This window comes from Myotis yumanensis, unplaced genomic scaffold (genome assembly GCF_028538775.1).
Source record: "Myotis yumanensis isolate MYYU_CA2020_CCGP unplaced genomic scaffold, mMyoYum1.0.hap1 SCAF_5, whole genome shotgun sequence".
NCBI classification, from domain to species: domain Eukaryota; kingdom Metazoa; phylum Chordata; class Mammalia; order Chiroptera; family Vespertilionidae; genus Myotis; species Myotis yumanensis.
In genome coordinates, this window is record NW_027223756.1 from 90987838 (window position 1) to 91011509 (window position 23672).

At 53.6% G+C, this 23672-nt stretch overlaps 1 protein-coding gene and 1 pseudogene across 8 annotated transcripts in view; both read left to right on the forward strand.

Annotated features, from left to right (window-relative positions):
• The window catches only part of CRTC1 (CREB regulated transcription coactivator 1), a 65979-nt gene that overhangs the window by 24611 nt on the left and 17696 nt on the right, over positions 1 to 23672 (forward strand). For 5 of the 8 annotated variants that reach the window (XM_070416471.1, XM_070416474.1, XM_070416475.1 and 2 more), the window contains exons 2-9: positions 7206 to 7322; positions 8507 to 8554; positions 10003 to 10140; positions 11062 to 11123; positions 14138 to 14232; positions 16495 to 16580; positions 18744 to 18784; positions 19445 to 19665. In XM_070416471.1, coding sequence (XP_070272572.1) covers positions 7206 to 7322; positions 8507 to 8554; positions 10003 to 10140; positions 11062 to 11123; positions 14138 to 14232; positions 16495 to 16580; positions 18744 to 18784; positions 19445 to 19665 — 808 coding nt within the window. The remainder of the gene's footprint in view (positions 1 to 7205; positions 7323 to 8506; positions 8555 to 10002; positions 10141 to 11061; positions 11124 to 14137; positions 14233 to 16494; positions 16581 to 18743; positions 18785 to 19444; positions 19666 to 23672) is intronic. The other 3 variants (XM_070416473.1, XM_070416479.1, XM_070416477.1) reach the window with 2 other exon arrangements.
• On the forward strand, positions 17010 to 17108 carry LOC139011861 (U6 spliceosomal RNA; annotated as a pseudogene).

The following is a 23672-nucleotide window of genomic DNA, read 5'->3' on the forward strand; positions in this document are numbered from 1 at the left end:
TGACAGAATCAAACTATGACCTCCTGGCTCATGGGTCGATGCTCCACCACTGAGCCACACTGGTTGGGCATATTTTTTACTGATTTTTAGAGAGAGGAAGCGGGGAGAGAGAGAAACATTGATGTAAGAAACATCAATTGGTTGCATCCCGCACACACCCTGTCCAGGGATCGAACCCACAACCTGGGTATGTGCCCTCACTGGAAATTGAACCTGCCACTTTTTGGTGTATGGGATGATGCGCCAACCAACTGAGTCACACCAGCCAGGGCTTACTAGCTCAATCTTTATCCTGGAGTGTCAGCTTGAGGTTCCTGTTGTCAGCTCTCCTCAACTGTCCAGTCTCAGGGGCTTAAAATAACAAATTTATTCTCTATAATTCTAGGGTCTAGAAGTCTGAGATCAGGGTATGGGCAGGGTTGGATCCCTCTGAGGGCCCTGAAGTAGAGTCTGTCCCAAGCCTTGCTCCTGGTTTCTAGGGGCTGCCACGAACCCTTGGGGTTCCTTGGCTTGTGGTTATATCACCTCGATTTCTGCTTCCATCCGTATCTGTCTCTATTCTCTTCTTATAAGGACACTAGTAGTTGGATTTAGGGATTTCCCTAAATTCAAGATGATCTTGTCTCAAGAGTCTTAACTAATTATATCTGCAAAAACTCCATTTTCAAACAAGGTCACATTCTGAGATTCCAAGTCAGCCCAGCACAGGGGCTGAGCTGCTTCACCCTCTGTTCCAGGTCCATCTCACAGCCTTGCAGCCACATGTGATGCTCTTCAGGTGCTCCCATCCATTTCCCAGCCCATGACCCCATTGAGCAGGTGTGTCACTTTATGTTTGGGGAACTGATTCTGGAAATTTTCCTCCCCTCTGCTGTTCAGCAGCACCTGAGGAGCACACCCCCTTACCTCACTGACTCTTGCATCTAGGGCCAGGCACAAGAAGGCCCCTCCCCACAGGCCACTCTGCAACCTGGAGGCTTCTGCTAGGAGAGTCCAGGGGTCCCTGGTCCTGGCTGGCTGTGGGGTGACTCTGAGATTCTCAGCTGTGCATAGTCACTTCCTGGGGTGGGCACTGGTCCTAGAGGGTACCCAGGGAGGGCCGGCAAGCAGGACTCCAGCCATCAGGGTCCACTGGCCCACTGGCAGACACAGGCAGGCAACATATCCCAGAGCAGGTGTCGTGGACTGAATTCACATGTGGAAGCCCTAATCCCCAGTATGAGTATATGTAGAGATGGGGCCTTTGAGGAAGTGATTAAGGTGAAATGAGGTCATAAGGGTGGGGTTCTGATCCAGTATGACTGGTGCCCTAGTGAGAAAAGGAAGAGGAGAGAGTCTTTTTCACACACACCCAAGGAAAGACCATGTGAGGACATGGCGAGAAGGTGGCCATCTGCAACCCAGTAAGAGGACCCTCACCAGAACCCCACTCTGCCGGCATATTGGTCTTGGGCTCCCAAACCTCTAGAACCATGAAAAATAAGTTTCTGTTGTTTATGCTGCCTCGTCTGTGGTACTTTATTATAGCAGTCTGGACTAAGATAGAGGGTTGTTTTGGAAGTAGGGGTCAGGTAAGACTCCCTGAGGAGGTGTATGAGCTGAAATCCAGGTGATGAGAAGGAGCTCCATGGAAAGTTCTAGAAAAGAGTGGAGTGGGTTCAAGGACCTAGAGATAGAAGGAAGGGCCTTGTGGAAAGTTGGGTTTGTTAGGAAAAGAGCCTGGATTTTGACTGAGACCCCTCCTGTCACTGGGCAACCTCAGGGCCTATTGTCCCTCAGTATCTCAGTTTCCTTGCTTATAAAATGGAAGTTAAGTCCTGTCTCCCCTGCTGAGGGCTGCAGCAAGGCCTCATTCAGGGTGGGCTCCCAGCTGGCTGGCAGGTCTGGGGTCTCATTCTCTGGGAGAGAGGCCCACATGATCCAGCTGTGCTGAGCTCAGACCCCGAGGGACCCTTCACACATCCCAGCCGGAAGGTCTGTGCTCAACAACTGCACCAACAGGGAAACAAACGTGCTCCCAGTGGACCCTCTGATTCAGCCGGGGCCAGGAACTTGGCAGCAACCACAGAGCCTGATTAAAGGCATTCCGAGACTCACTCGGTGTTTGTGTATCTGGTTCTGTATTTACACTTTGGGAACGAATAAGGAGGCAGCTGGGGAGTATCTCACTCAGCTTGGGGGGTGAAGCGGGGGGGCGGTGACTCAGCCTGGAATCCTTGCTGGGCCACAAGCCTGTGATGCTTTCATTCATTCCCTCATTCATTCATTATTCCCTCCCTCACTAAGCAGATGTGTGATTCAAAACTCCAGTGTCCCTGGCATGCTTCTGGGGGTTGGCTGGGCTCCTCACCATGGAGCCCTTGGTTGGCATGAGGGTAGGCTGTGATGTAGGACCAGGGCAGCAACAACATTAATAAGAATTAACACAAAGTCTCGAAGTGGAGCAAATATAGAAGGAAGCATAGGTGTAACTTCCTGGCCTTGGATTTGGCGATAGCTTTTTGGATATGACACTAAAGCACTAGCAACAAAAGAAAAATAGGTTAATTGGACGCTATCAACATTTAAAACTTTTGTGCATCCAGAGACTATTAAGAAAGTAAAAAGAACTCACAGAATGGGAGAAAATATTTACAAACTATATAGCTGATAAGGGATTAATATTCAGAAATATAAAGAACTCTTATGACTCAACACGAAAAAAGAGAAACCCAATTTTAAAATGGGCAAAGGACTTGACACATTTCTCCAAAGATGTTAGACAAATGACCAACAAGCCATGAAAAGGTGCTCAACATTACTAGTCACCAGGGAAATGCAAACCAAACCCACAATGAGATATGTCATACCCATTAGGATGACTACTGTTAAAACAACAGAAACGGACAAGCATAGGCAAGGGTGTGGAGAAATTGGAACCCTTGTGTAGTATTGGTGGGAATGTAAAATGGTACAGCCACTATGGAAAACAGAATGGCTATTCCTCAAAAAATAAATTACAGAGTTACCATATGACCTAGCCATTCCACTCCTAGGGATATATACCTAGAGATTTGAACAGGGACCCAAACAGATACTTGTATACCTATGTCCACAGGAGCACCATATTCACAGTTGCAAAAGGTAGAAACAGCTCAAGAGTCCCTCAGTAGATGTAGGATAAACACAGTGTGGTTCATCCACACAGTGGAACTTTATTTAGCCATGAAAAGGAGTGAAGCACTGACACATGCTACAACATGGAGATAAACCTAGAAAATATTGTGTTGAGCGAAGGAAGTCAGACACAAAAGGCCACGTAATGTGTGATTCCATCTGTATGAAAGGTGCAGAACAGGAAAATCCATAGAGACAGAAAGTGGCTTAGTGGTTGTTGAGGGAGGAAGATGGGGAGTGACTGCTAATGGGGATGCAGTTTCCCTTTGGGTTGACAGAAATGTTCTGGAACTAGAAAGAGGTGATGGTTGCATAACATTGTGAATGTACTAGATGTCATTGAATTGTATATGTTAAAATGGTTTGTTATATGTTATGGGAACTTTGTTTTGATAGAGAAAAAAAAGAAGTTTAAAAAAGAGCGAAAAGCCCTGGCCAGGTTGCTCAGTTGGTTGGAGCGTCATCCCCTACACCAGTGGTTGGCAAACCGGCTTACGAGCCACATGCGGCTCTTTGGCCCCTTGAGTGTGACTCTTCCACAAAATACCACGTGCGGGCACGCACGTACAGTGCGATTGAAACTTTGTGGCCCATGCGCAGAAGTCGGTATTTTGTGGAAGAGCCACACTCAAGGGGTCAAAGAGCCGCATGTGGCTCGCAAGCCGCAGTTTGCCGACCACTGCCCTACACCAAAAGGTTGTGGGTTCAATTCCCTAGTCAGGGCACATACCTAGGTTTCAGGTTCAATCCTTGGTCGGGCACATATGGAAAGCAGCTGATCGATGCTTCTCTTTGACATTGATGTTTCTCTCTCTCTCTCCCTTTCTCTTTCTCTAAAATCAATAGAAACATATCCTCCGATGAGGATTAGTGAAAAAAAGAAAAGCTATTTTGGGCCTTCCTTTTGAGGCACCTGCTAGTACAGCCATCTCCCTCAGAGCCCAGGTTTCCAATCCTTTACATAGTGGGGAAGGGGAGACCTGGGGAGAGACAGCATGACCCATGGACACGTGGCATGAGTGGTCACTGCTATCTCTTGCAGCCACAGGATGGAGACTGGGGAGTCACAAGTCAGAGCTGGTGACCCTCAGTCCTCCTCTCCCTGGAATAACTAGGCCCAGGGTGTTTGGTGCTGTCCTCCATGGCCTCAGTGAGATATTCATAGCCATGCACATGTCACCTCAACTGAGCAGTATAGGGGAGGGCCCAGTGTGGGGAATAGAGCCCAGGAGGGGCTGTCTACCATCTGGAACTCACTACTTGCTGCCCAAACTGAACCTGGGAAGGAACCTGGAGGAATGCAGCCAGACAAACTGGGTGAATACACCTGTCAGAGAATGGTGGCCCCAGAACACTCACGTGGCTCCATAAGAATCAAAATTAGATCCTATTAGGAGTTCCGGGGGGCTCTCTGCATGTGTCCCCATGGCTGCTGGAACACTTGGAGAACCTGGTGAAGCTCCGGTCTTTCCCTCCCAGGGACACTCCCAAAGGTGGCTTGAGCCAGGGTGTGCAAATCCCCCTGGGTCCCAGTCAGTGCTCGGTCCCAGAAGCATCATGTGCCTGAGCTGGCAAGGGGACAATGTGTGCTCTTTGCTTCCCTCTCATGGGTGGTTCTCAGATTGGGCCCCAGACTGGGGCACATGCTGCCTTTGCACTCGAACAGCCATCTCTTCTTTCTTGAGCCTCAGTTTCCTGGAGGTTGGGGCTAAGGGTCCCATGTGGGCACAGGAGAAATGTGGTTCCTGCCTGGGATCCTGAGTGTATCCAACTCTTGTTCCTGTCCTCATATGTCACCTTATTTTTACTTGTTCCCCATGTGTGCTGGACTCTTCCATTGTGCCAGAGTCCTTATGGGGCCGACAATCTGATGGGATCAGACAGACCTCAGTCAGGTAGTTTTGTGGAGGAGGTAACCCTGTGGGGGCGAGGTGCTCAGTGTTGGGCTAGCCCAGTGGGAAGAGCCTCATAGAGGTGGTAGCACCAGTGCAAAGGCCTCACAGCAGCAGCCATCTCAGTTGTGGAGCCTGGTGGTTGGGGAAAGCAAAGGGCCAGACTGTGAAGCCTTTGTGGTGAGAGGGGCAAACAGGCCTGTCCAGAGCACACGACTTCTCGCTGGCTTTGCAGGACAGAGCTCAGCCTTCAGCACACTGACTCCCCTTAATCTCATTAGAAGGCCCACCATTTAGCCTGATCAAGGCTGGCTTGTCTAGAGAGTGAAGCCTGGGAGAGGCTGACAGGTGGGGGTTTCACTGCAGCCTGTTGGCACAGGGGTGGGGGTACTGAGGCCTGGGGAGGGCCCTAAAGAAGTGGCTGCATCCGTCACACCACATCTTCCCAGAGCCACTGGCCTTGTGGTCTCCATGCCCTTGTGGTCTCCACTTTACCCAGCCCAATGGATGCTGCTGCCTGTGCAGGGGGAGTTGTGACCAGCACGGTGTAGGCACTGACAGAAGCTGACAGACCTGTAGGTGTCCTCTCAGCAAGGTGGGACTGAGGGAGGCTGGAGAAGTCACCATTTGCACAGGGCTCTCCACAGGGGAGTGGGTGTTGGGCAGGGACAGGTGAGAAGGACATTTTGCATGTGCTGAGAGGGTAAGGGGAACACAGGGGCCCAGGCCGAGATTAGGAAACTGGTGGGGATAAATGAGGGCCAGAAGGGGGCTGTGGCCCCAGAGGTGGTTCTTAAGAGGTGGAAGCAGGGCTCAAACACAAGGAGGGAATGGAGTGGGTCTCGGGTCTGAGGTTACCTGTGCCAAGGCATGAGTGGGGGCCCTAGCCTGTGTTGTTCCTCATAACTGTGGGGAGGGACATAGTGGGGTATTCATGTCAAAGACAGACCCTGGGCTGGGCCCACAGACTTGAAAACCACCTGGGTAGGAATAGAGCAAGGTCAGCCTCTCTCCCAGTTCCACATAGCTTGCAGGAAACAGCTGTTCACCTGAGTTAGGTGCTCTGCTGAGTGGGTGGCCAGTTTCCAGGCTTCACTTTCCCTCCAGTGTCTAACTCCCCACCCCCACAGGAAGCTGGGCACTAGTTGGGGAGCGGGTGGTGTGGGCGGCCAGCTGGTGGAGGCCACTAGGAGCTATTTGTGAGGGACCACAAGTGGCCTTGTTGTGTACACAGAGTTGACCCTAGCAACCGCCCCAGCTGGGAGAGCAACACCACCCCTTCCTGCATGCCCAGCCAGCCACCTCTTGTTCATGATACCTGCCTCCCACAGCAGTGTGATGGGCTATAGGTGGTGCTGCCTGGGCCAGGGCATCTGATCTTGTTCCCAAAAAGTGGTTCAGCTGCTTGAGAGAGAAGAAGCGATTGCCTGTCCAGGTCCGAGGCAGCCATTGCTGGTCAGGGAATTTCGGGCTTCTGGTTCTGAAGTGGGAAAAGTCCCCAATTGAGTGATGGGCAGAGGACTGCAGGAATTCCGCCAGCCCAGATGAGAGCCAACCACTGGGCCCAGTCCTGGTGAGGCAGAGGGACGGACAGGCAGAAGGAGCCTGGGGCCTTGGGCAGGACCCTTGAACTCAGGCAGATCTGCTTGTCTTGTGTGCTGCCGGAGGAGCCACATCTTGCACTTTGAAAGTCAGTGCTACACTTCTGAGCTGACTCCTCTGATCCAGGCCATTGGAAAGAAGATTTCTCTTGTGTCTGTCCAGGCATCATTTTGCAGCATCTGGCCTGTGCCCAGTAACAAAGCCTCTGGCCACGATGAGAAATGGCTCCCCCGGGTGGGTGAGAGGCCTCCTCCTCAGGCTCTAGGCTCCAGGCCTGCTCTATACTCTCACTCATTCACAAACCTGCTGCGTCAGCCAGCAAAGAAAGCTCCCTGAGGTTCACACAGTCCTGGGGAGGACCTCTTGTGGCACCTTGGGTTTCTGATTCTGCCTTTTTGGGTGGAGAGACACTTGGCTTCTTTGAGAATCTGAGTCATGGGGTCCTACACCCTCTGTGATTGGTGCTACTGACCCCACCACATGGGTCCTTTCCAGGCAAGGTGTGCTGAGGATGGCCCCCCCAGCCCTCGCTGCAGCTGCCGGTTTCTCTTACAGCTCCAGCTCCAAAAGTCCCAGTACCTGCAGCTGGGCCCAAGCCGTGGCCAGTACTATGGCGGGTCCCTGCCCAATGTGAACCAGATTGGGAGCGGCACTGTGGATTTACCGTTCCAGGTGAGCAATCCCCCACACGCTCTTCCCACACTGCCTTCCTGTGGGAGCTTGCCCTGGGCTCCCACCTGGGGCACATCCACTCTGGGCAAATTTGTGTGTGATGGCTGCTTTGGACAGCCAGGGTCAGCAAACTATTGCTGCAGCCCTCCCACCCCACACCCTCCTACTCCTTTTCTGTCCCTGGGATGGCCTGGCCAGACCTTGCCCAGATCCCCCCTGGCCAGTCCCCTGTCAGCATCAGCAGACCCTGCAGCAAGGCCTCAGTCTGGCTGCGAGCGTTTCGGCAGCCACTACACCTGTTGGCCGTCTGTGCAGCAGCGGGAACCGCTTAGGGCCTCTGGGGCTTGGCTCCATCAGCCTCACTAATCCTCAAGCCCAGAGGTTCTCAGAAGGAGGCCCTGAGACCTGACCCCACTTGTCTACAAATGTTTCTTGGCAGAGACCTATACAGCATGGCTCCTGCAGGCCACTAGGCCGCCATGCACATCCTTATCATAAATAGCGAGAGATAAAACTCACCACCTGGGCGCAGGGCCAGCCTCTTCCCTGGGGCCATGCCTGACCCTAGTCTACAGGTGGAAGTGGAAGCAAGGTGGGCCAGGGAGCCAGGGCTGAGAGCCAGGCCACTCCAGCATGGTGTCTGCTCTGCAGGGACAGGTCCATGGACTGTCACACTTTCATCCCATTGCTGAGACAGGGCCCCAGAAACAATCACATCTGTCCACATGCTGATCGCCCAGGTGGAACTTGGGCTGGTCCTCAGGGAGCTCAGCTCCCACCTGAGTAATCCACCAACTCCTACTCCTCCCATGATAATGCTGCCAGGATGCAGTAGGCCACTGGCCAGGTCCCCCAGACTGACTCTGGGTCTGCCCTGCTCACTTCTGGGCCCCTGGGGTATGGCCTCCTTGAGCAGCCTCATGAGAACAGATGCATAGGGCTGTCTAGCTGACCAAAACCTGACCTCTTTGTCAGGGTATTTCCTCCTCCCTGGCTCTCCCCCTTCCTCTGTCTTCCTGGAGCACAATATCTATGTGCTCCACTGGAGGGGAGCATCTTTCTGGGCACCCAAGCTGGCCCTGCCTGGATCACCGTGGCCGCAGGGCTAAGGGTGCAGGGCCTACTGGGTCCTAGGGCTGAGGGTGAGGCTGGAGCATCTCAGAATCTGGTTCTTTGCATTCTAGCCCAGCGGATTTCTGGGGGATGCCCTGGCAGCGGCTCCTGTCTTTCTGGTAAATGAGCCCCTGGGCTGAGGCTATTGGTGTCCCCAGTGTGGCTGCCCTCCTGGCCTGGTGGGAGGTGTCCTGTCTGACAAATGGAAACTGATTTGCTCTGCACCCCCCCCACCCCCCACCCCCGTGTCTGGGGAAATTCGTGTGGTCACATGGAGAGATCCCACCCAAGAATTCAAGCATGTGCACCAACGCTGCATGTTTGTTCCCATGACACATGCACACAGGTGTGCACAGATTCTAGACTCGGCCTGGTGAACTGGGCTGCGGCTGGGCCGAGCTTCTCTCTGCCTCTGGCTATGCTTCAGCCATCTCAGTTTCCCCTCTGCTCCCCAGGCATCTCTGAGAGGAGATGAATGGCCTCTGCCCTCTGGTGTCCCTGCTGGAGGGTGAGGCTCCCTCCCTCTGCAGCTGAGCCCAAGTCGTGGCCAGTACTACAGTGGGTACCCGCTATCTCCCAAGCTGGCAGGTCTGTGCTGGGTCAGAGAGAGAGGGGTCCTGGACACTGGAGAGCAGTCAGCCCTGAATGCCAAGTGAGGTGTTTAGATACATGGGGAAGAGCAGGATTTCAGCCACTTTTTGCCCCACTTCCCAGAGAAGAGAGGAAGGCCCAAGGACCAGATGGCCGGGGAGGGGGACAGGCTATGTCCAGAGCTGGCTAAAGTTGCCAGTCTTACCACAGTCAGATGGCAAGAAGCCCCACAGTGCTAGGGATGGCAGAGAGCAGGCTCCTGGGGGCCCCAGGGGCATGGAGCTGGGAGAGGGAGTAGGGCCTGGCCGGGGACCTCATGCCAGCCCCAGATGCTGGAAGAAGCCCTATCCTGCCAAGCCATGGGCTAGGGCTCCAGAAAGTGCCTACACTTGGCTAATGGTGTTGCCAGGATGTGGTGGAGAGCGCTGGGGGCTGCTCTCAGTTGAGGCTGACCCCAGGCTCAACAAGGAGCCTCCAAGGAGCCAGCACTTGGCCAGGTGGCCCTTCACATCCTCGGCTAGAGCCTTGGGCTGTCTCTTGGCAGCCCCTCCAGGGATGACGTAGGTGGGAAAAGGAGGCCAGCCAGGCCCAAGAGAGAAGGCGGAGGCCTGTCTGCACCTGGTGAGGCTGAGGGTGGGGGTTGGGGGTTGGGGACTGCTCAGGCCATCTGCACCCCTGGCACCCTGGCCAGCACAGGCCCCGAGCTTGTGTCATTCTGCCTGGCTGTGCATGCCTGCCGCACTGCACGCCTGCCACCTCGGCGCCCGGGGTCCTCAACTTGCCCCCAACCCATAGTCCTAGGAGGCCGGGAGCTGGTCAAAGGAGGAAATTGGTTTGGGTTGCCTCATGGTGGCCAAGGTTGTCTCAGGAGTGGGAGGCCAGGAGATCAGATCCTGAGGACAGGCCACAGCTGATAACCGTTTTGGGTTTCTCTCATTTTTCCCCCATCTCCTTCTCTCCCTCTCCCCTCCCCCAGACACCCTTCCAGTCCTCAGGCCTGGACACCAGCCGGACTACCCGGCACCATGGGCTGGTGGACAGAGTATACCGGGAGCGCGGCCGGCTCGGCTCCCCACACCGCCGGCCTCTGTCAGTGGACAAACATGGACGGCAGATATCCTTTTCCCAGAGGACTTGGACAGGGGGGCAGGGCCCTGTTGGTGACTGCAGGACCCTGAATTTGTCTAACTAATGGAGCTACCAGCTCTGGGGATGGATCGGGGTCGCCCCAGTGGACTTCCCAGAGGAGACAGTGAGGCAAGCTGAAGAACCTTTGGCTAGATGGGGACTGAGGGACACAGGGAACAAGGATGCAGAAGTGGCCGCTGGAGCATGCAGCCTGAGGTGAGAATTGGGGAAGGTGATGTTGAATCACATTGTACTTGGATGCCCAGCTGGGCAGTGGGGCCCAGGAAGGCTGTGAGCAGAGTGACTACACATTAAGGCCATGTTGGTGTACCTCTCTCAAAACACAAAATTCCTGTCTGTACCTTAGCTAAGCAGAGAGAGCGTCAGGAGTTCCCCCCCACCTTGGCCACCCCTTGGTGCTCAGCCAGCCAGCCAGCGCCCCCCCCACCTCGCCCCCCCAGAGTCTGAGTGCTGCTCTGGGACCCTCTGCTTCCTAGAACAGAGAAGCCTGTTCTTTCCTGGTTCTCATTTCCGCGGCAGGGGAAGCCTGACCAGCTGGGCCCCAGACAGAGCCCTCAGGCCCCAGGATCCGCCCATCAGCCCAGAATTAAGAGTCATGACCTGGGTCATCTGAACTAGACTCCCTGCCGCCCCCATGAGCCCCGGTTTCACAGCTGGGGCCCCTCTTGGAAGGGGTGTAGCCCGCACGTGTGCTCGCAGGGGGTGAGTGCTGAGTGCTAGGTGGATGGGGTCACCCCTGGGGCCACTCGCAGCCAGGAAGGAAAGGGCCCCCCCTTCCTGCCCTGCAGGCCCAGCTGTTTGCAGGTTCCCAGTAGCCTGGCCACCAGGTTTTTGGGGCTAGGGTGGGGCTTAAGTCAACAGCACCGACCCCTTAACTCACACTCAAGCGGACAGCTGCCCCTATGGTACTGTGTACCTCTCACCACCCTCGGACACCAGCTGGAGAAGGTCAGTGACCCAGAACCAGCCCCTAGCCCTCTTGTTGAAAACAAAACCAAACTTTCATCCTGGTTGTGCTTGGAAAATCAATATGTAGTCACTTTAAAATGACAAAACTAAGAAGCATCTAGGAGCCCTAACTGGTTTGGCTCAGTGGATAGAGCATCAGCCTGCGGACTGAAGGGTCCCAGGTTCGATTCCGGTCAAGGGTATGTACCTTGGTTGCAGGCACATCCCAGTAGGGGGTGTGCAGGAGGCAGCTGATCAATATTTCTCTCTTATCCATGTTTCTAGCTCTCTATCCCTCTCCCTTCCTCTCTGTAAAAATCAATAAAATATATATTAAAAAAATAAAAATAAAAAAGCATCTAGGAGTTTTTAGAAATCAGCTTTTTCTTTTTTAAGCAAAGCTGAAATTATATTGGACTAGAGGCCTGGTGCATGAAAATTTATGCACAGGAAGGGGGGGTCTCAGCCCAGCCTGCCCCCTCTCACAGGAGCCCTCGGGGGCGGGCGACGCCCTATCACACCTCTGCTGCTGCTACTGCTGGCAGCGCAAGCCTCAGCTGGCCCTGGTTACCTGCGCCTTGGGCCGGCCCTGGGTGGCTGGGCAGCCGACATCCGAGGCTTGCCTGCACCTCGGGCCGGCCCTGAGCTGCTGCGGGGCTGAGGGGACTGGGGGACTCCAGAGGCAGGCACATGAAGCAGCACGCCTGCCGCCCCGGCGGGGCTGAGGGGACTGGGCGCTGCCATCTTGTGGCTGTGGGCGCTGCCATCTTTGAGGGTGGGACAGTCAGTTAGCATATTCCCTCCTTATTGGCTGTGGGCACTGCCATCTTTGCGATGGCATGAGGGTCAATTAGCATATTCCCTCTTTATTAGATAGGTTATTCAGCATTGTAGCTTGCTTTCCCACCCCCCATTTAATGTTGTGGTTTCCCACATTGCTAAACAGTCATGAAAATCTGATTATAAAGAGTATTATACATTCATTGCTAGAAGATTAGGAAAATAAATAAATGTACCCAAAGGAGGAAAAAGCACCCATAATACCATTATCTAGAAAGGTCTAAAATAATAAGTATAAATATCTATATATATAAAAGCCTAAGTGACTGTTAGGACCAACCGACCGGAATGACCGGTAGACCAATCGCTATGATGCGCACTGACCACCAGGGGACAGGCGCTCATTGCAGGAGCTGTCCCCTGGTGGTCAGTGTGCTCCCACAGCCAACCTCCTGTGACCAGCCAACCTCCTGTGGCCCCTCCCCCTGGCCGGCTGGCCCCTCCAACCAGCCAGCCAACCTCCCGTGGTCCCTCCTCCCTGCCAGCCGGCCCCCCAATAGACCCCAATTGGGGGGCTGGTCGGCCAACCTCCCGGGGTCCCTCCCCCAAGCTGGTCAGTCCCCCGATAGGCCTCGATCGCCAGCCAGTCTGAGGGATCCTACCCATGCATGAATTAGTGCACTGGGCCTATAGTCTATATAATACAGGTGTTGGCTGCACCCAGTGTGAATCCATTTAATGCCACAGAAGTATACACTTAAAAATGGTTAAGGCCCTGGCTGGGTAGCTCAGTTGGTGAGAGCATTGTCTCAATATGCCAAGGTTGCAGGTTTGATCACCAGTCAAGGTACATACAAGAATCAACCAGTGAATGCATGGATGGGTAGAACAACAAATTGATGTTTTCTTCTCCCCTTCTGCCTCTCTCTAAAAATCAATAAATTTAAAAAAATTAAATTACGAAAAAAATGGTTAAAATGGTCAAGTTTGTTACCCATACTTTACCACATACAGAAAATGTGTATGTGTATATGCAATTTCAGTAAAAAAAAAAAAAGACCAAAAGTAAGGAAACTTAAAAATATATATGTGTATCATACAGTATGTAATATATTTAACTCAATAGCATAATTAAATTCCCACCAAGTACTTATCATATATCAGGCCCTATTCAACCATCAATACATTAACTGATATAAAACACACAGAGCATTGTGGAATAGGAGTTGTTATCATCCCCATTGTAGATATAAGGAAAGTGAGCATAGAGAGGTCAGAATACTTGCTCAAAGACACATAGTTGGGGTGAGGGGGCGGCTAGGACCCTGACTGGTTCCTCACTGTGCAGCTAGCCCTGGGATCAGAGAATGGCTGATCCTTTGTAATCTGCTCTTCTCCCTTAACTAAGTTTCTTCCATGTCACTCTCAGTGTCTGGGTCATCCCCATTGGGTGCATGCAGCTCTTATTCTCCTCCCCGAATTGCTAGCTGTGCTGATGCACCTTTTCATGTCCACCCAGCTACCCTTGGGCACCCACAGTGTCCTGGGCAGCTGAGGGCTGTTCTGAAACCCCTCCCTCCAGGCACCTGTAGCTGGGGGCAGATTGCCTTGACCCTGGGGCGGAAGATTGAGCTCTTGGCAGCATTTGGGCTGATTGGAACAAGGTCCTCACCTACACACACATACACGCCATTCCCTCCCCTTCCCACCCAGGGGATGCATTCTTTCTGGGGCCTTCTCTGAGCCTTATGTCACTGCCTCCTCTTCCTGCCCATCACACCTGGTTTGCAACTGAGTGTCCCAGAGGGTGGGGTTGCCCATTGGTGTTTGTCACCAAAGGGGACCCAGTGATGGGCTAGGGGCTTGTACCCACAAGGCTTGGCCATGGTGGGACCATTGGGCCCCCTCTCCAAAAGGTTTCAGCAAGAAGGCTCTGTCCTTTCCTTGAGCAGAGAAGTACACAGAGGGTGGGGAGGTGGGAGGGACTGGGGACAGACAGGCAGGTTAGGACAGGGGGACATCTCTTCTGCAAACAGGCTTTGCAGACGAAAACCATGGTCATGGTCACTCCTGTGGTTCTTTTGAGAATAATGCTCAGGTGCAACAGCTCACAAAAAAAGACCTACAACTGCCCCGCCTCTGTCCCATCCGGTGTGTCCTGGATCAAGTGGAGCCAGGACTGTCCTCCTCCATCACCCTTAGGGCCTATGCTCACTGTCTCTCTCTTCTCCTAGGACCAATTCTGACTCTGCCCTGCACCAGAGCACAATGACACCCACCCAGCCAGAGCCCTTTATGGGGGGGTCCCAGGACGCACACCAGAAAAGAGGTATGGGCCAGGTACATGGGCATCTTTCCTCAGGTCAGGCAAGGCCAATGGTAGTCCCTGTGCTCACAGAGGTCACAGCTCAGGGGTGGATAGACTTGTGAAGAAAGATTCAGTGGGTGCTGTGGGACAAGGGGAGGGGCTCAGGGAAACTTCAGAGATGGTACTATTTGAGTTGGATTTTGAAGCGTGTGTAGGAGGTTTCTAGGCAGAGAAAGCAGTGCCTGTAAACACCCATTGCCTTCTGTTCATGGATTCAGCATTGCCACGCAGTCTGGGGACCTTGCGTGTTTTTTTCAAATGTAGGGGACAGCAAGCTCAAGCAAAAGGGGCAGTTATCAGCTCATGACTAAGCAGGTCACAGCTAGATGTTGAGTTTCAGGTAGAGCTTGACCCAAGGCTTTACACTGGGCCATATCCTGGCTGTGCTGCTCAGAACCCTCGTGGTCCATATCCTAGGCCCATCCTGACCTTGGTGGGTGGGAAAAAGGCTGATTCTTTCCCAGCTCTTGCCCAGAGGCTCCTCTCCAACTGGGCCATGTCCATAGCGCTGCGGCTGGGCCATCTGTGCCCAGGCTCCCAACCTCTCCTCGGAGCCAGGCATAGGCAGCATCACTGGGACCTTCCAGGAGGGCACATGCCATCTTAAAAACTGGGGCAGCATCATCCAGAGAGGGGAATGTGATGCTGTGAGGCCAGCCCCAGGCAGCCCCATAGGGGCCTGTCTGCCCCAAGACACTGAAACCAGAGAATTAATCAGGTACAGTTAAAGCCCAAGTGCTTATTGTTTTGTATTAGCAGTTCACTGTGCAAGTGTGTAAACACCAGGGAGATTCTACTGACAGGATTGTCCACCAGAACTTTACCCCTTGCAGGGGCTCTCTTTGCACTCCATCTTCCTGGGACCCTAGCTCATCAGGCAGTGAAGGTGAGATTGCAGAAGGAATTGTCTTCGTAATAAAAGCCAGGGTTCTGAATGTTCAGAGGTGATGAGGACATGGTGCCTGGAGCTTCCCTCCTGTTTCCTGTACTGGGGGGCAATTCTGAGATGGCATCTCCATGGTGGGTCTCCCAAGAAATGTGGGCTTTTGGGGTAGGTGGGGCTCTGTGACTGTGGAAGAGAGCTGCAAGTCTGGAACCCCCGGCACCTCAGAGTCCAATTGGCCTTGGGGTGTGGGGAAGCGAGACATGTTACCTGTCCTCATTCCTCCAGTCGGGGCCAGACGGTGACAGAGTCAGGGCTTAGCCTGGCTGCCCTCCCACCCCGAGCCTGGCCCCTCCAGGTTTCAGGAAGGCGGGGTTGATCCATCTGGCTCTGTTCAACACATTGAGGGAGCTTCATCCTCCCTGAAGTAAAACCCTCACTCAGATTTGACCACTCATGCCAGCTGATTTAACACGAATGCAGGCCTGAACCTCCAACAGGCATGAAGAAATTGAGTCTCATCAAGAAAATGTTTAGTCTCACTGTTACCAAAAGGTTCAAGGAAGGGGCCTTCAGGTGCGACTGGTTTCATGGCTTCAAATGATGCCCATCCAGTCTCAGAACTTCCCTTCTTTCCTCCTCTCTTCCCCTCCTTCCCTCCTCTAGGGTTGGCTGGCATTTCAACTAACTTAAGGGGCCACAGCTACCATGGTGGCTCCATTCAACCCATCTAACACTGAGCAATGTGACACTGTGATGATGGCTCAAGAGGGAGAGTCACCTGTCCACAGGGCAGTGGCCATTCACTGGAGCCAGAGAGAAGTTCTCAGCTGTTCTCTATAGCCCGCCATCTCCAAGGCTGAGTCGATCCCATTGGGAGGCTGAATGATACATGTCCTTAGCTCTAGAGCAGTGGTTCTCAACCTTCTGGCCCTTTAAATACAGTTCCTCATGTTGTGACCCAACCATAAAATTATTTTCGTTGCTACTTCATAACTGTAATGTTGCTACTGTTATGAATCGTAATGTAAATATCTGATATGCAGGATGGTCTTAGGCGACCCCTGTGAAAGGGTCGTTCGACCGCCAAAGGGGTCGCGACCCACAGGTTGAGAACCGCTGCTCTAGAGCTTAAGTCACAGGTTCTCCGACTTTTTTTAATGTTTTTGTTTTGTTTTAATGAAACCCATTTTGTACATTAGTACAATCCCCAGAAGTCACTATTGGGGCACATTACTATCACGGTTGTGACTGTATGTCAGGGAAGTGCTCTCCTGCTACCGCCAGGCAGCTGCAGAGATTCCCTTTCTGACTCTCCTTCTCCCCACACCTCACTCTAGTCTTACTACTAACAGTCCCAGGAATGGAGGAGACCACCTCAGAGACGGACAAGAACCTTTCTAAGCAAGTATGGGACACCAAGAAGGTAAGAGCCTTTGGGCTTTTAGAAGTGGTTTCTTTCTTGGTCTTTTTTTAAGCACAGCCAAGCAAAGATGATGAAACAACACATTGAAGGAGCTTCGTCCTCCCTGAAGTAAAACCCTCACTTAGATTTGACCACTCATGCCGGCTGATTTACCACGAATGCAGGCCTGTTACCCCAGTGAAAAGCATGTACAGAATTAAATAAGCCTGGCAGCGTGGCTCCGTGGTTGAGCATCAACCTATGAACCAGAAATCACGGTTTGATTCTGGTCAGGGCACATGCCTGGGTTTGGGAGCGTGCAGGAGGCACCCAATCAATGATCCTCTCTCATCATTGATGTTTCTATCTCTCTCTCCCTCTCCCTTCCTCTCTGAAAATACTATTAGTAAAAAATATGTTTTAAAAAAAAGAATTAAATAAAATCCATGCTTGCTTTCACAGCACATACACTAACATTGGACAATACAGGGATTAGTATGGCCCCTGCACAAGGATGACACAAGGACATCAGGGTCCCTGCACCTGAATGTGGTGCTGCCATAAAGAAAGAGAAGATGGTTAGTGGTGGGGAAACACCCTGTCATCCTGGGAGTAAGAAGAGGGTGGCAGAGCCCAGCATCCTGGTGAGACTTTTTTTTTTAATCCTCACCCACATATATTTTTTCCATTGCTTTTTAGAGAGAGTAGAAGGGAGGCAAAGGGGGCAGAGAGAGAAAAAGAGAAACATCGATGTGAGAGACACATCAATTTGTTGCCTCCTGCATGTTGCCTGACTGGGGTCAGGAATCGAACCCATAACCTTTTGGTGGGGGGCTGACATTCTAACTACTGAGAAACACTGGCCAAGGGTGGGTGAATTCTTAATACTGTTTATGTGGAATGTTTTTGAAAAGATTCTTTAGAAAGTCATTGTCAAGGTGCTTTGCAAAAATCCAGTAATAAAGCTAATGTTTACTCCCAGAATTAAGGAGCCTGTGGCCATGTAGAAATCCCTTCCACCCAGTTCCCTACAGAAGCTCAAGGTCACAAGCCCCCTGAGGCAGCCCAGTTACTGCCAGTCAGGCATTCCCTTCTCACTGGGTGTGTTTGTGGGCTGACCCAGCCCTCCCCAGTGGGTCCACATTCTTGTCTGGTAATCCCTAAAGAACACATCAACAGGAGTGTCTACCTGAGGGCCCCAGAGGCAGACAGGAATTAGGGAACGTGACACAGTGGAGCGCCTCTTAGCACGCAGGCTTTGTCCTGTCATGTCTGCTGCCTGAGGAAGAGAGTTCCTTGCTTTCTCCTTGAATGAGAATCTAGAGGCCTGGCCTGGAGCCTGCAGATCTCCGGTGGCAATAGTGTCTCTAGCTCAGCGATCGCCAACCTTTCAGACCTCACGGACCACCAGTGGTCCGGGGACCACCGGTTGGCAACCGCTGCTCTAGCTCACAGAGGTCTTACTGCCCATAGGGTTTCCCTAGGACCCCTTCTCCTGGGCTAGCCTGCAGGGTGGCCAGAGTTCTGGTCCTCAAATGGTGGTATGCTGGGGTCCCCATGGGAGTCACACCTCGAGGCACCACAGGAAGGCCGGTCCCCTGGTGCCACAGTGGCAGCCTCTTTGTTTCAGGGCAGCCAGTCCAAGCTGTCTCAGGCTTCCCCACATGATGTTCTTTCTGGGGGTGGACAGACAGATGCTGAGCAGAAGCAGTCTCTGCCCTATTGACTCCCTCTCCTTCCCACCCTGATCCAGGAATATATGAGGGGTTAGCCTCAGCCACCCAGGTTCCCAGTGGACCTCTACAGAGCTGGTGGCCAACAGCTGTGGGCAGTCTGAGGGGCTGAGATGTAAAGAGCAGGCAACACGATCCCCCGGGACACCAGCTCTGACAAGGCACCACATCACCCCTGGACTGTGCTACCTTACCAGCAGACACAGTGAAGCTGGGAGGGACCATAGGGAGATCCTCTCCACTTAACTCTTGGTTTAGCCCCTGGGCATGTCTGGGGCACCCCCCCCCCCCCCCATACACACACACACACACAGTCCCTTAGGGACGCTCTTCATCTGTGGGACTCCCTGGGACCCCATAGCTTGCTTCTCCTTGAGCATCACTCAGCTCTCTTGGGGAGATCAGCCATGCTATGAGGAGGCTGCTGAGCCTTTGCTGTCTTCTCTTTCAGGCAGGGTCCAGGCCCAAGTCCTGCGAGGTCCCCGGAATCAAGTAAGTCACAGTGGGACCTGCCCTGCATGCCTATGGCCACCAGGGGCTGCTCAGACGGCAACCCCACCCCAATTTCCACCTGTTCACGAGAGGCTACAAGTCCAGACAAGAGGGATGCTGAGCTGCTGGTGGCCACCCAGCAAGGCTTGCCCTGGGGGATGCTTCCACCCCTTAGAGTCCCAGTGGTTCTCAACCTTCTGGCCCTTTAAATACAGTTCCTCATGTTGTGACCCAACCATAAAATTATTTTCGTTGCTACTTCATAACTAATGTTGCTACTGTTATGAATCGTAATGTAAATATCTGATATGCAGGATGGTCTTAGGCGACCCCTGTGAAAGGGTCATTCTACCGCCAAAGCGGTCGCGACCCACAGGTTGAGAACCACTGCCTTAGACACACTGTCCCCAGACAGCAGGAGGACCCTCATCCTATCCCCTCTCCCTGCCCTGCAGGGATAAGCTGCTTCCCATTGGAGGTTTGGGCTGATGGTTGTTTCTCGAGCATGACCGCATCTGATCGCAGGATGTCCTTTTGCACCAGTTAGTGTGTTTTTTTTCAAGCCCCCCCTATCCCCCACCACTGCCACCACAGCTTCTGGGGGAGAACCAGCAGCCACAGTCCAAGAGGTCAACTCCCCTGTGTCTGGCCTTTTCCCAGCATCTTTCCATCTGCTGACCAGGAAAACACTACAGCCCTGATTCCTACCACCCACAACACCGGGGGTTCCCTGCCTGACCTGACCAACATCCACTTCCCCTCCCCGCTTCCAACCCCACTGGACCCCGAGGAGCCCACCTTCCCAGCGCTCAGCAGTTCCAGCAGCACCGGCAACCTCACTGCCAACTTAACGCATTTGGGCATCGGCAGCACTGGCCAGGGTAAGGCCGGGAGGGTGAGGACACTTCCTTCCCCAGCAAAGTTCACTTGCTAGCAAGGATGGCACGTGTGTGTGTGTGTGTGTGTGTGTGTGTGTGAGAGAGAGAGAGAGAGAGAGAGAGAGAGAAACGACTGAGCAGGGTCATTTCCAAAATGCTGGGCATAAAGTGGGAACAGCCCAACATGGAGTGGAGGCTTGGTGTTACTAGGCTATCCCAAGGCGAGTGGTGTTAGGACAGAGGGTACAGTCTGGGCAAAGACCCCGCATTGGGAAGGCTCATGTTGTCTCTAGGGATGGGACAGTGGTTCTGAGGGGTGCTGGGAGCTTTAGAGAGTGTGGTCCACCAGACTTTCCCTTTCTTCCCACCCCATAGCTGACTGTGGCTGCCTTCTTGGGACACTCCAGCCTGACCCCCTCCCCAGGCTCCACACTCATTTCTCCCTGGCTATGTCTTCAGGGGCGACCCTTGGGGCCCTTGCCCATCCCAGTATCTCTTGGCACCACCCCAACCCTGTTCCTCCTAGGGGCCTATGGCACTATCTCCCTGCAACACAGACCAGGAACCTGGAGCTGTACTCCTCAATCCTTTGGTCCTCTTGCCCACCCTGACCAACTGGCATGTCTATTAGCCCCACCATCAGGACCCAGCCTAACTCGGACCCTCCTCATCCTGTACAGCCTCCACCTGCTGCCACACCCCTTCTCAGTCCCAGCCTCTTCTCCACCCAGAACAGCTGTCAGCTCATGGCCCTCCTCTGCTCCGGTCCTTGCATAGCCCCTCACCTCCCACACCTCTCCTCTCCAGCTAATGAGCTCACCTCGGGGCCTCTGTACATGCTGTTCCTCCCCCATGGTCCTCCTCTTTCTCTAGGCGGCAAGGACCCCTCACCTGCCCCATCTCTGCTCACACCACCTTCCCGTAGTGAGGCCTCCTGGCCTCTGCTCACACCCTCCACCTGGCTTACACAGCGTTGCTTTTTTGCTTTTCTGTACTCACCCTAAGTACTTTGTTCTCACCTGTCCCCTGGGCTAAGCCTCACTCCCCTGCAACCCCACTGTGACCCCTGCACTGAGTTGACTCTGGGTTTGCATTCAGAGAAGAGATAGGGTGCTCCCAGCAGCCCCAGCGAGCAGGAGGGCTCAAGGGGGCCCCCTGTGAACCCAAAGGTATCAGGACTTGGTGGTCAGTGAGAGCACTACATCATGTTCCCTTCTTCCTGCACAGGGACCACAGAGCAGCCGCATTCGCATGTCATCACCCTGAGTGTGGTGGGCAGCACTATGCAGCACTTTCTGAGATAATCACACGCTCAAAGTCACGTTCACTTGCAAGCGCTCTGACTGCCCGGGGAGAACAGGCTGTCAGAGGGGAGGCCGCACCTAGACCAAGCCAGGGCTCCATCAGACACTCTGAAGAGAGATTTCTGGGGGAAATTGGCTGGCTTGGGAGCTGGGTTGATGTGAGGAGTGGTGGAGAGTCAGTCCTACCTCTGGGGCCCATGGGGCCTGCAAATGTGAGGTGTGTTGGAGACAGTACAATGGTCCTAGGTTTTTAGATCAGGGGATGGAAGCCAGACAATGAAGAGAGGAGTGGGACTCTGGCCTGAGGATGTTGAGATTGCCCCTGGCCCTGTGCCCACCCAGGCTTAGCTACAGAGCAAAGGGCACCATCCCAGCCATGCCCCCCGCCCACCCCCAACCCCCCTGAAGGCCCAAAGACAAATGAGTAGATTCAGGGAAGCCCAAGACCCATGGCCCGTAGAGACCAGTGGGCAGCAGCGTAAGCATTGGCCTGTGCATGTGCAGAGGAAGAGAGTGGAAGGTTGGTTCTGGGACTACTGCCCCCCACTTTCCCTGGCTGATGCTGACACTGCCGTTGCCTGGCCCCATTTTTCCCCACTTTTTTATTTATTTAAATTTTTATTGTTGAGAGTATTACAGATGTCCTCCCTTTTTTCTCCTTGACCCCCACCACCCAGTTTCCACCCCGCCCCAGGCCTTCACCACCCTATTGTCTGTGTTCATGGGCAATGCATATCCTATATAATAAAAGGATAATATGCAAATTCCATTTTCCCCCACTTTTGACTGTGGCCTCCAGAGGATCACCCCCCTCCACCCGAGAGTCCTTGGCAGCCCCCCAGCGCCCACCAGGAGCTGTGCACTTCTGAGCAGAGTCTAAACAAGCACAGGAAAACAAGCACATGTGAAAGCTGCAGACCCTGAATCGGGCTGCATATGGGAGGGGGACCCGGGGGCGGGGATCGAACCCTCGCCACCTGGTTCTAGTATCTGCCAGTGATGTCTGACATGTGTTGGATTGTTTTCAAACCTGCCGCTCCAGGGGCTCGCCTGACAGGGGCTTCACTTTCTGAGTGCGTTTTAAGCCAAGCCGAGCCTTAGCCTCTGGCACACATGGAGATTGCCCCCCCTCCCCCGCCCCAGCTCACCCAACAGTCAGATCATGAGCCCGAGAGAAGGAAGAGGCCTTCCCATCAGAGAGGGAGACAATGGCCCCTTTTGTCCCCTTCCACATTTGCTAAAGTCGGTTCCCTGGCTGTCCGCTGGGACCTGGGAGGACAAGAGGCCTGGGTCCTCCTCCTTGGCACTGCTCTGTGCCTGGCTGCTCCTGCATTCAGGGCTTATGTGTCTTGGGATGGGCCCCTATTACCTGGCTCGTCCTCCCCTGGCAGCTCTCCCTGCCTGCCCAGACTTCTCTTCCAACTGGCCCCACTCCTTTTCCCAAAGGTGACCCAGGTTGCCAAAAGGAATTCAACAGTAAGGCATTCGTTCACCCTCCAGGCCCCCATGTGAGGCCAGGAGCTCACTGCAGTCCAGCAGAGGATTCAAAACCACCTTTGTATTCAGGGCAGATGTTAGAAGCTGGCAGCCCAGGTGCCAAATCCAGCCCAGTGGTGTATTTTGTCTATCCCACAACTGTGTGTGTGTGTGTGTGTGTGTGTGTGTGTGTGTGTGTGTGTGTGTGTGTATGGTGCTTTGAATAGATTCTTAAACATCAGGAGAGTGCATGTAAAAACCTGGATTTCTGGCTTCTTTTGAATCAGAGGACCTAGCAGCAGTGGGTCAAGATCCTATGCCCCAAGATGGGCCAGAGAGCTCCAGTTTACCACAGGCCCACCGGCCGCTGTCACCCCACTGCTCCTCTAACTCCTGGCATTTGACTCTGCTGCTTACTGAACACTGACATCTGCTCTCTCTGGATGTCACATGTTCCTCAGCCTGCTGGACCTATGAAGTGATGGACACTCAGAGGAGATGAGGCAACTGCTCAGGGTACCCATTCCAACTGCGCTCTGAGCAGGTGTCTCCTGGACTCCTGCCCAGGCCTCTGACCCTGCCTCCCTTGATGTCTCTGTGTCCATAGCAGCCTGATTTCTGGGTCCCAAGTTCTGTGCAGAAATTGGATCCCCAGGCCCTGCCTCAGGAGCAATCAATGGCACCAGGTGCCCCGCATTGCTTGGCCAAGAGGAGCCACCAGGGCATCCAAGGGGAAGTGCAGGTGTGACCTGGCTCTCCTCACATGGATGACACAGTAAGCAACTGCCCATCATCTCCCTCAGTGCACACTGGGTGCATTCTAACTGGCCCGTGAACCTGTCATCTTACCTGCTGGAACAAGGTTGATCTGGTGCCCTTCGCAGGGTGGGCCTGGCTCCCATGGATGAGTTAGACACCTTCACTGGCCTTAACTCACAGTTCATTAAAGCCTCACAGTTAACTGGTAAGGACAGCTGATATCATCTCCATCTTGAGGACATGGAAACAGAGTCTGGGTGGTCAGGCCAGGCCCTCAGGGCTCCTCGTTGCATCAGCGGGCCTGTTGTCTGTCTGGCACAGTGCCTGGGATAACATAAGCCCCAAATGCTGCCACACTGAATTTGACCTCACTCAGGTCCTTCACAACAGTTGTATCCAGGCATTGGATTGCTGGGGGAGGGGGCCAAGGGGAGAGAAGGATGTGGAGTCTCTGGCTGGAGCTCCATCAGG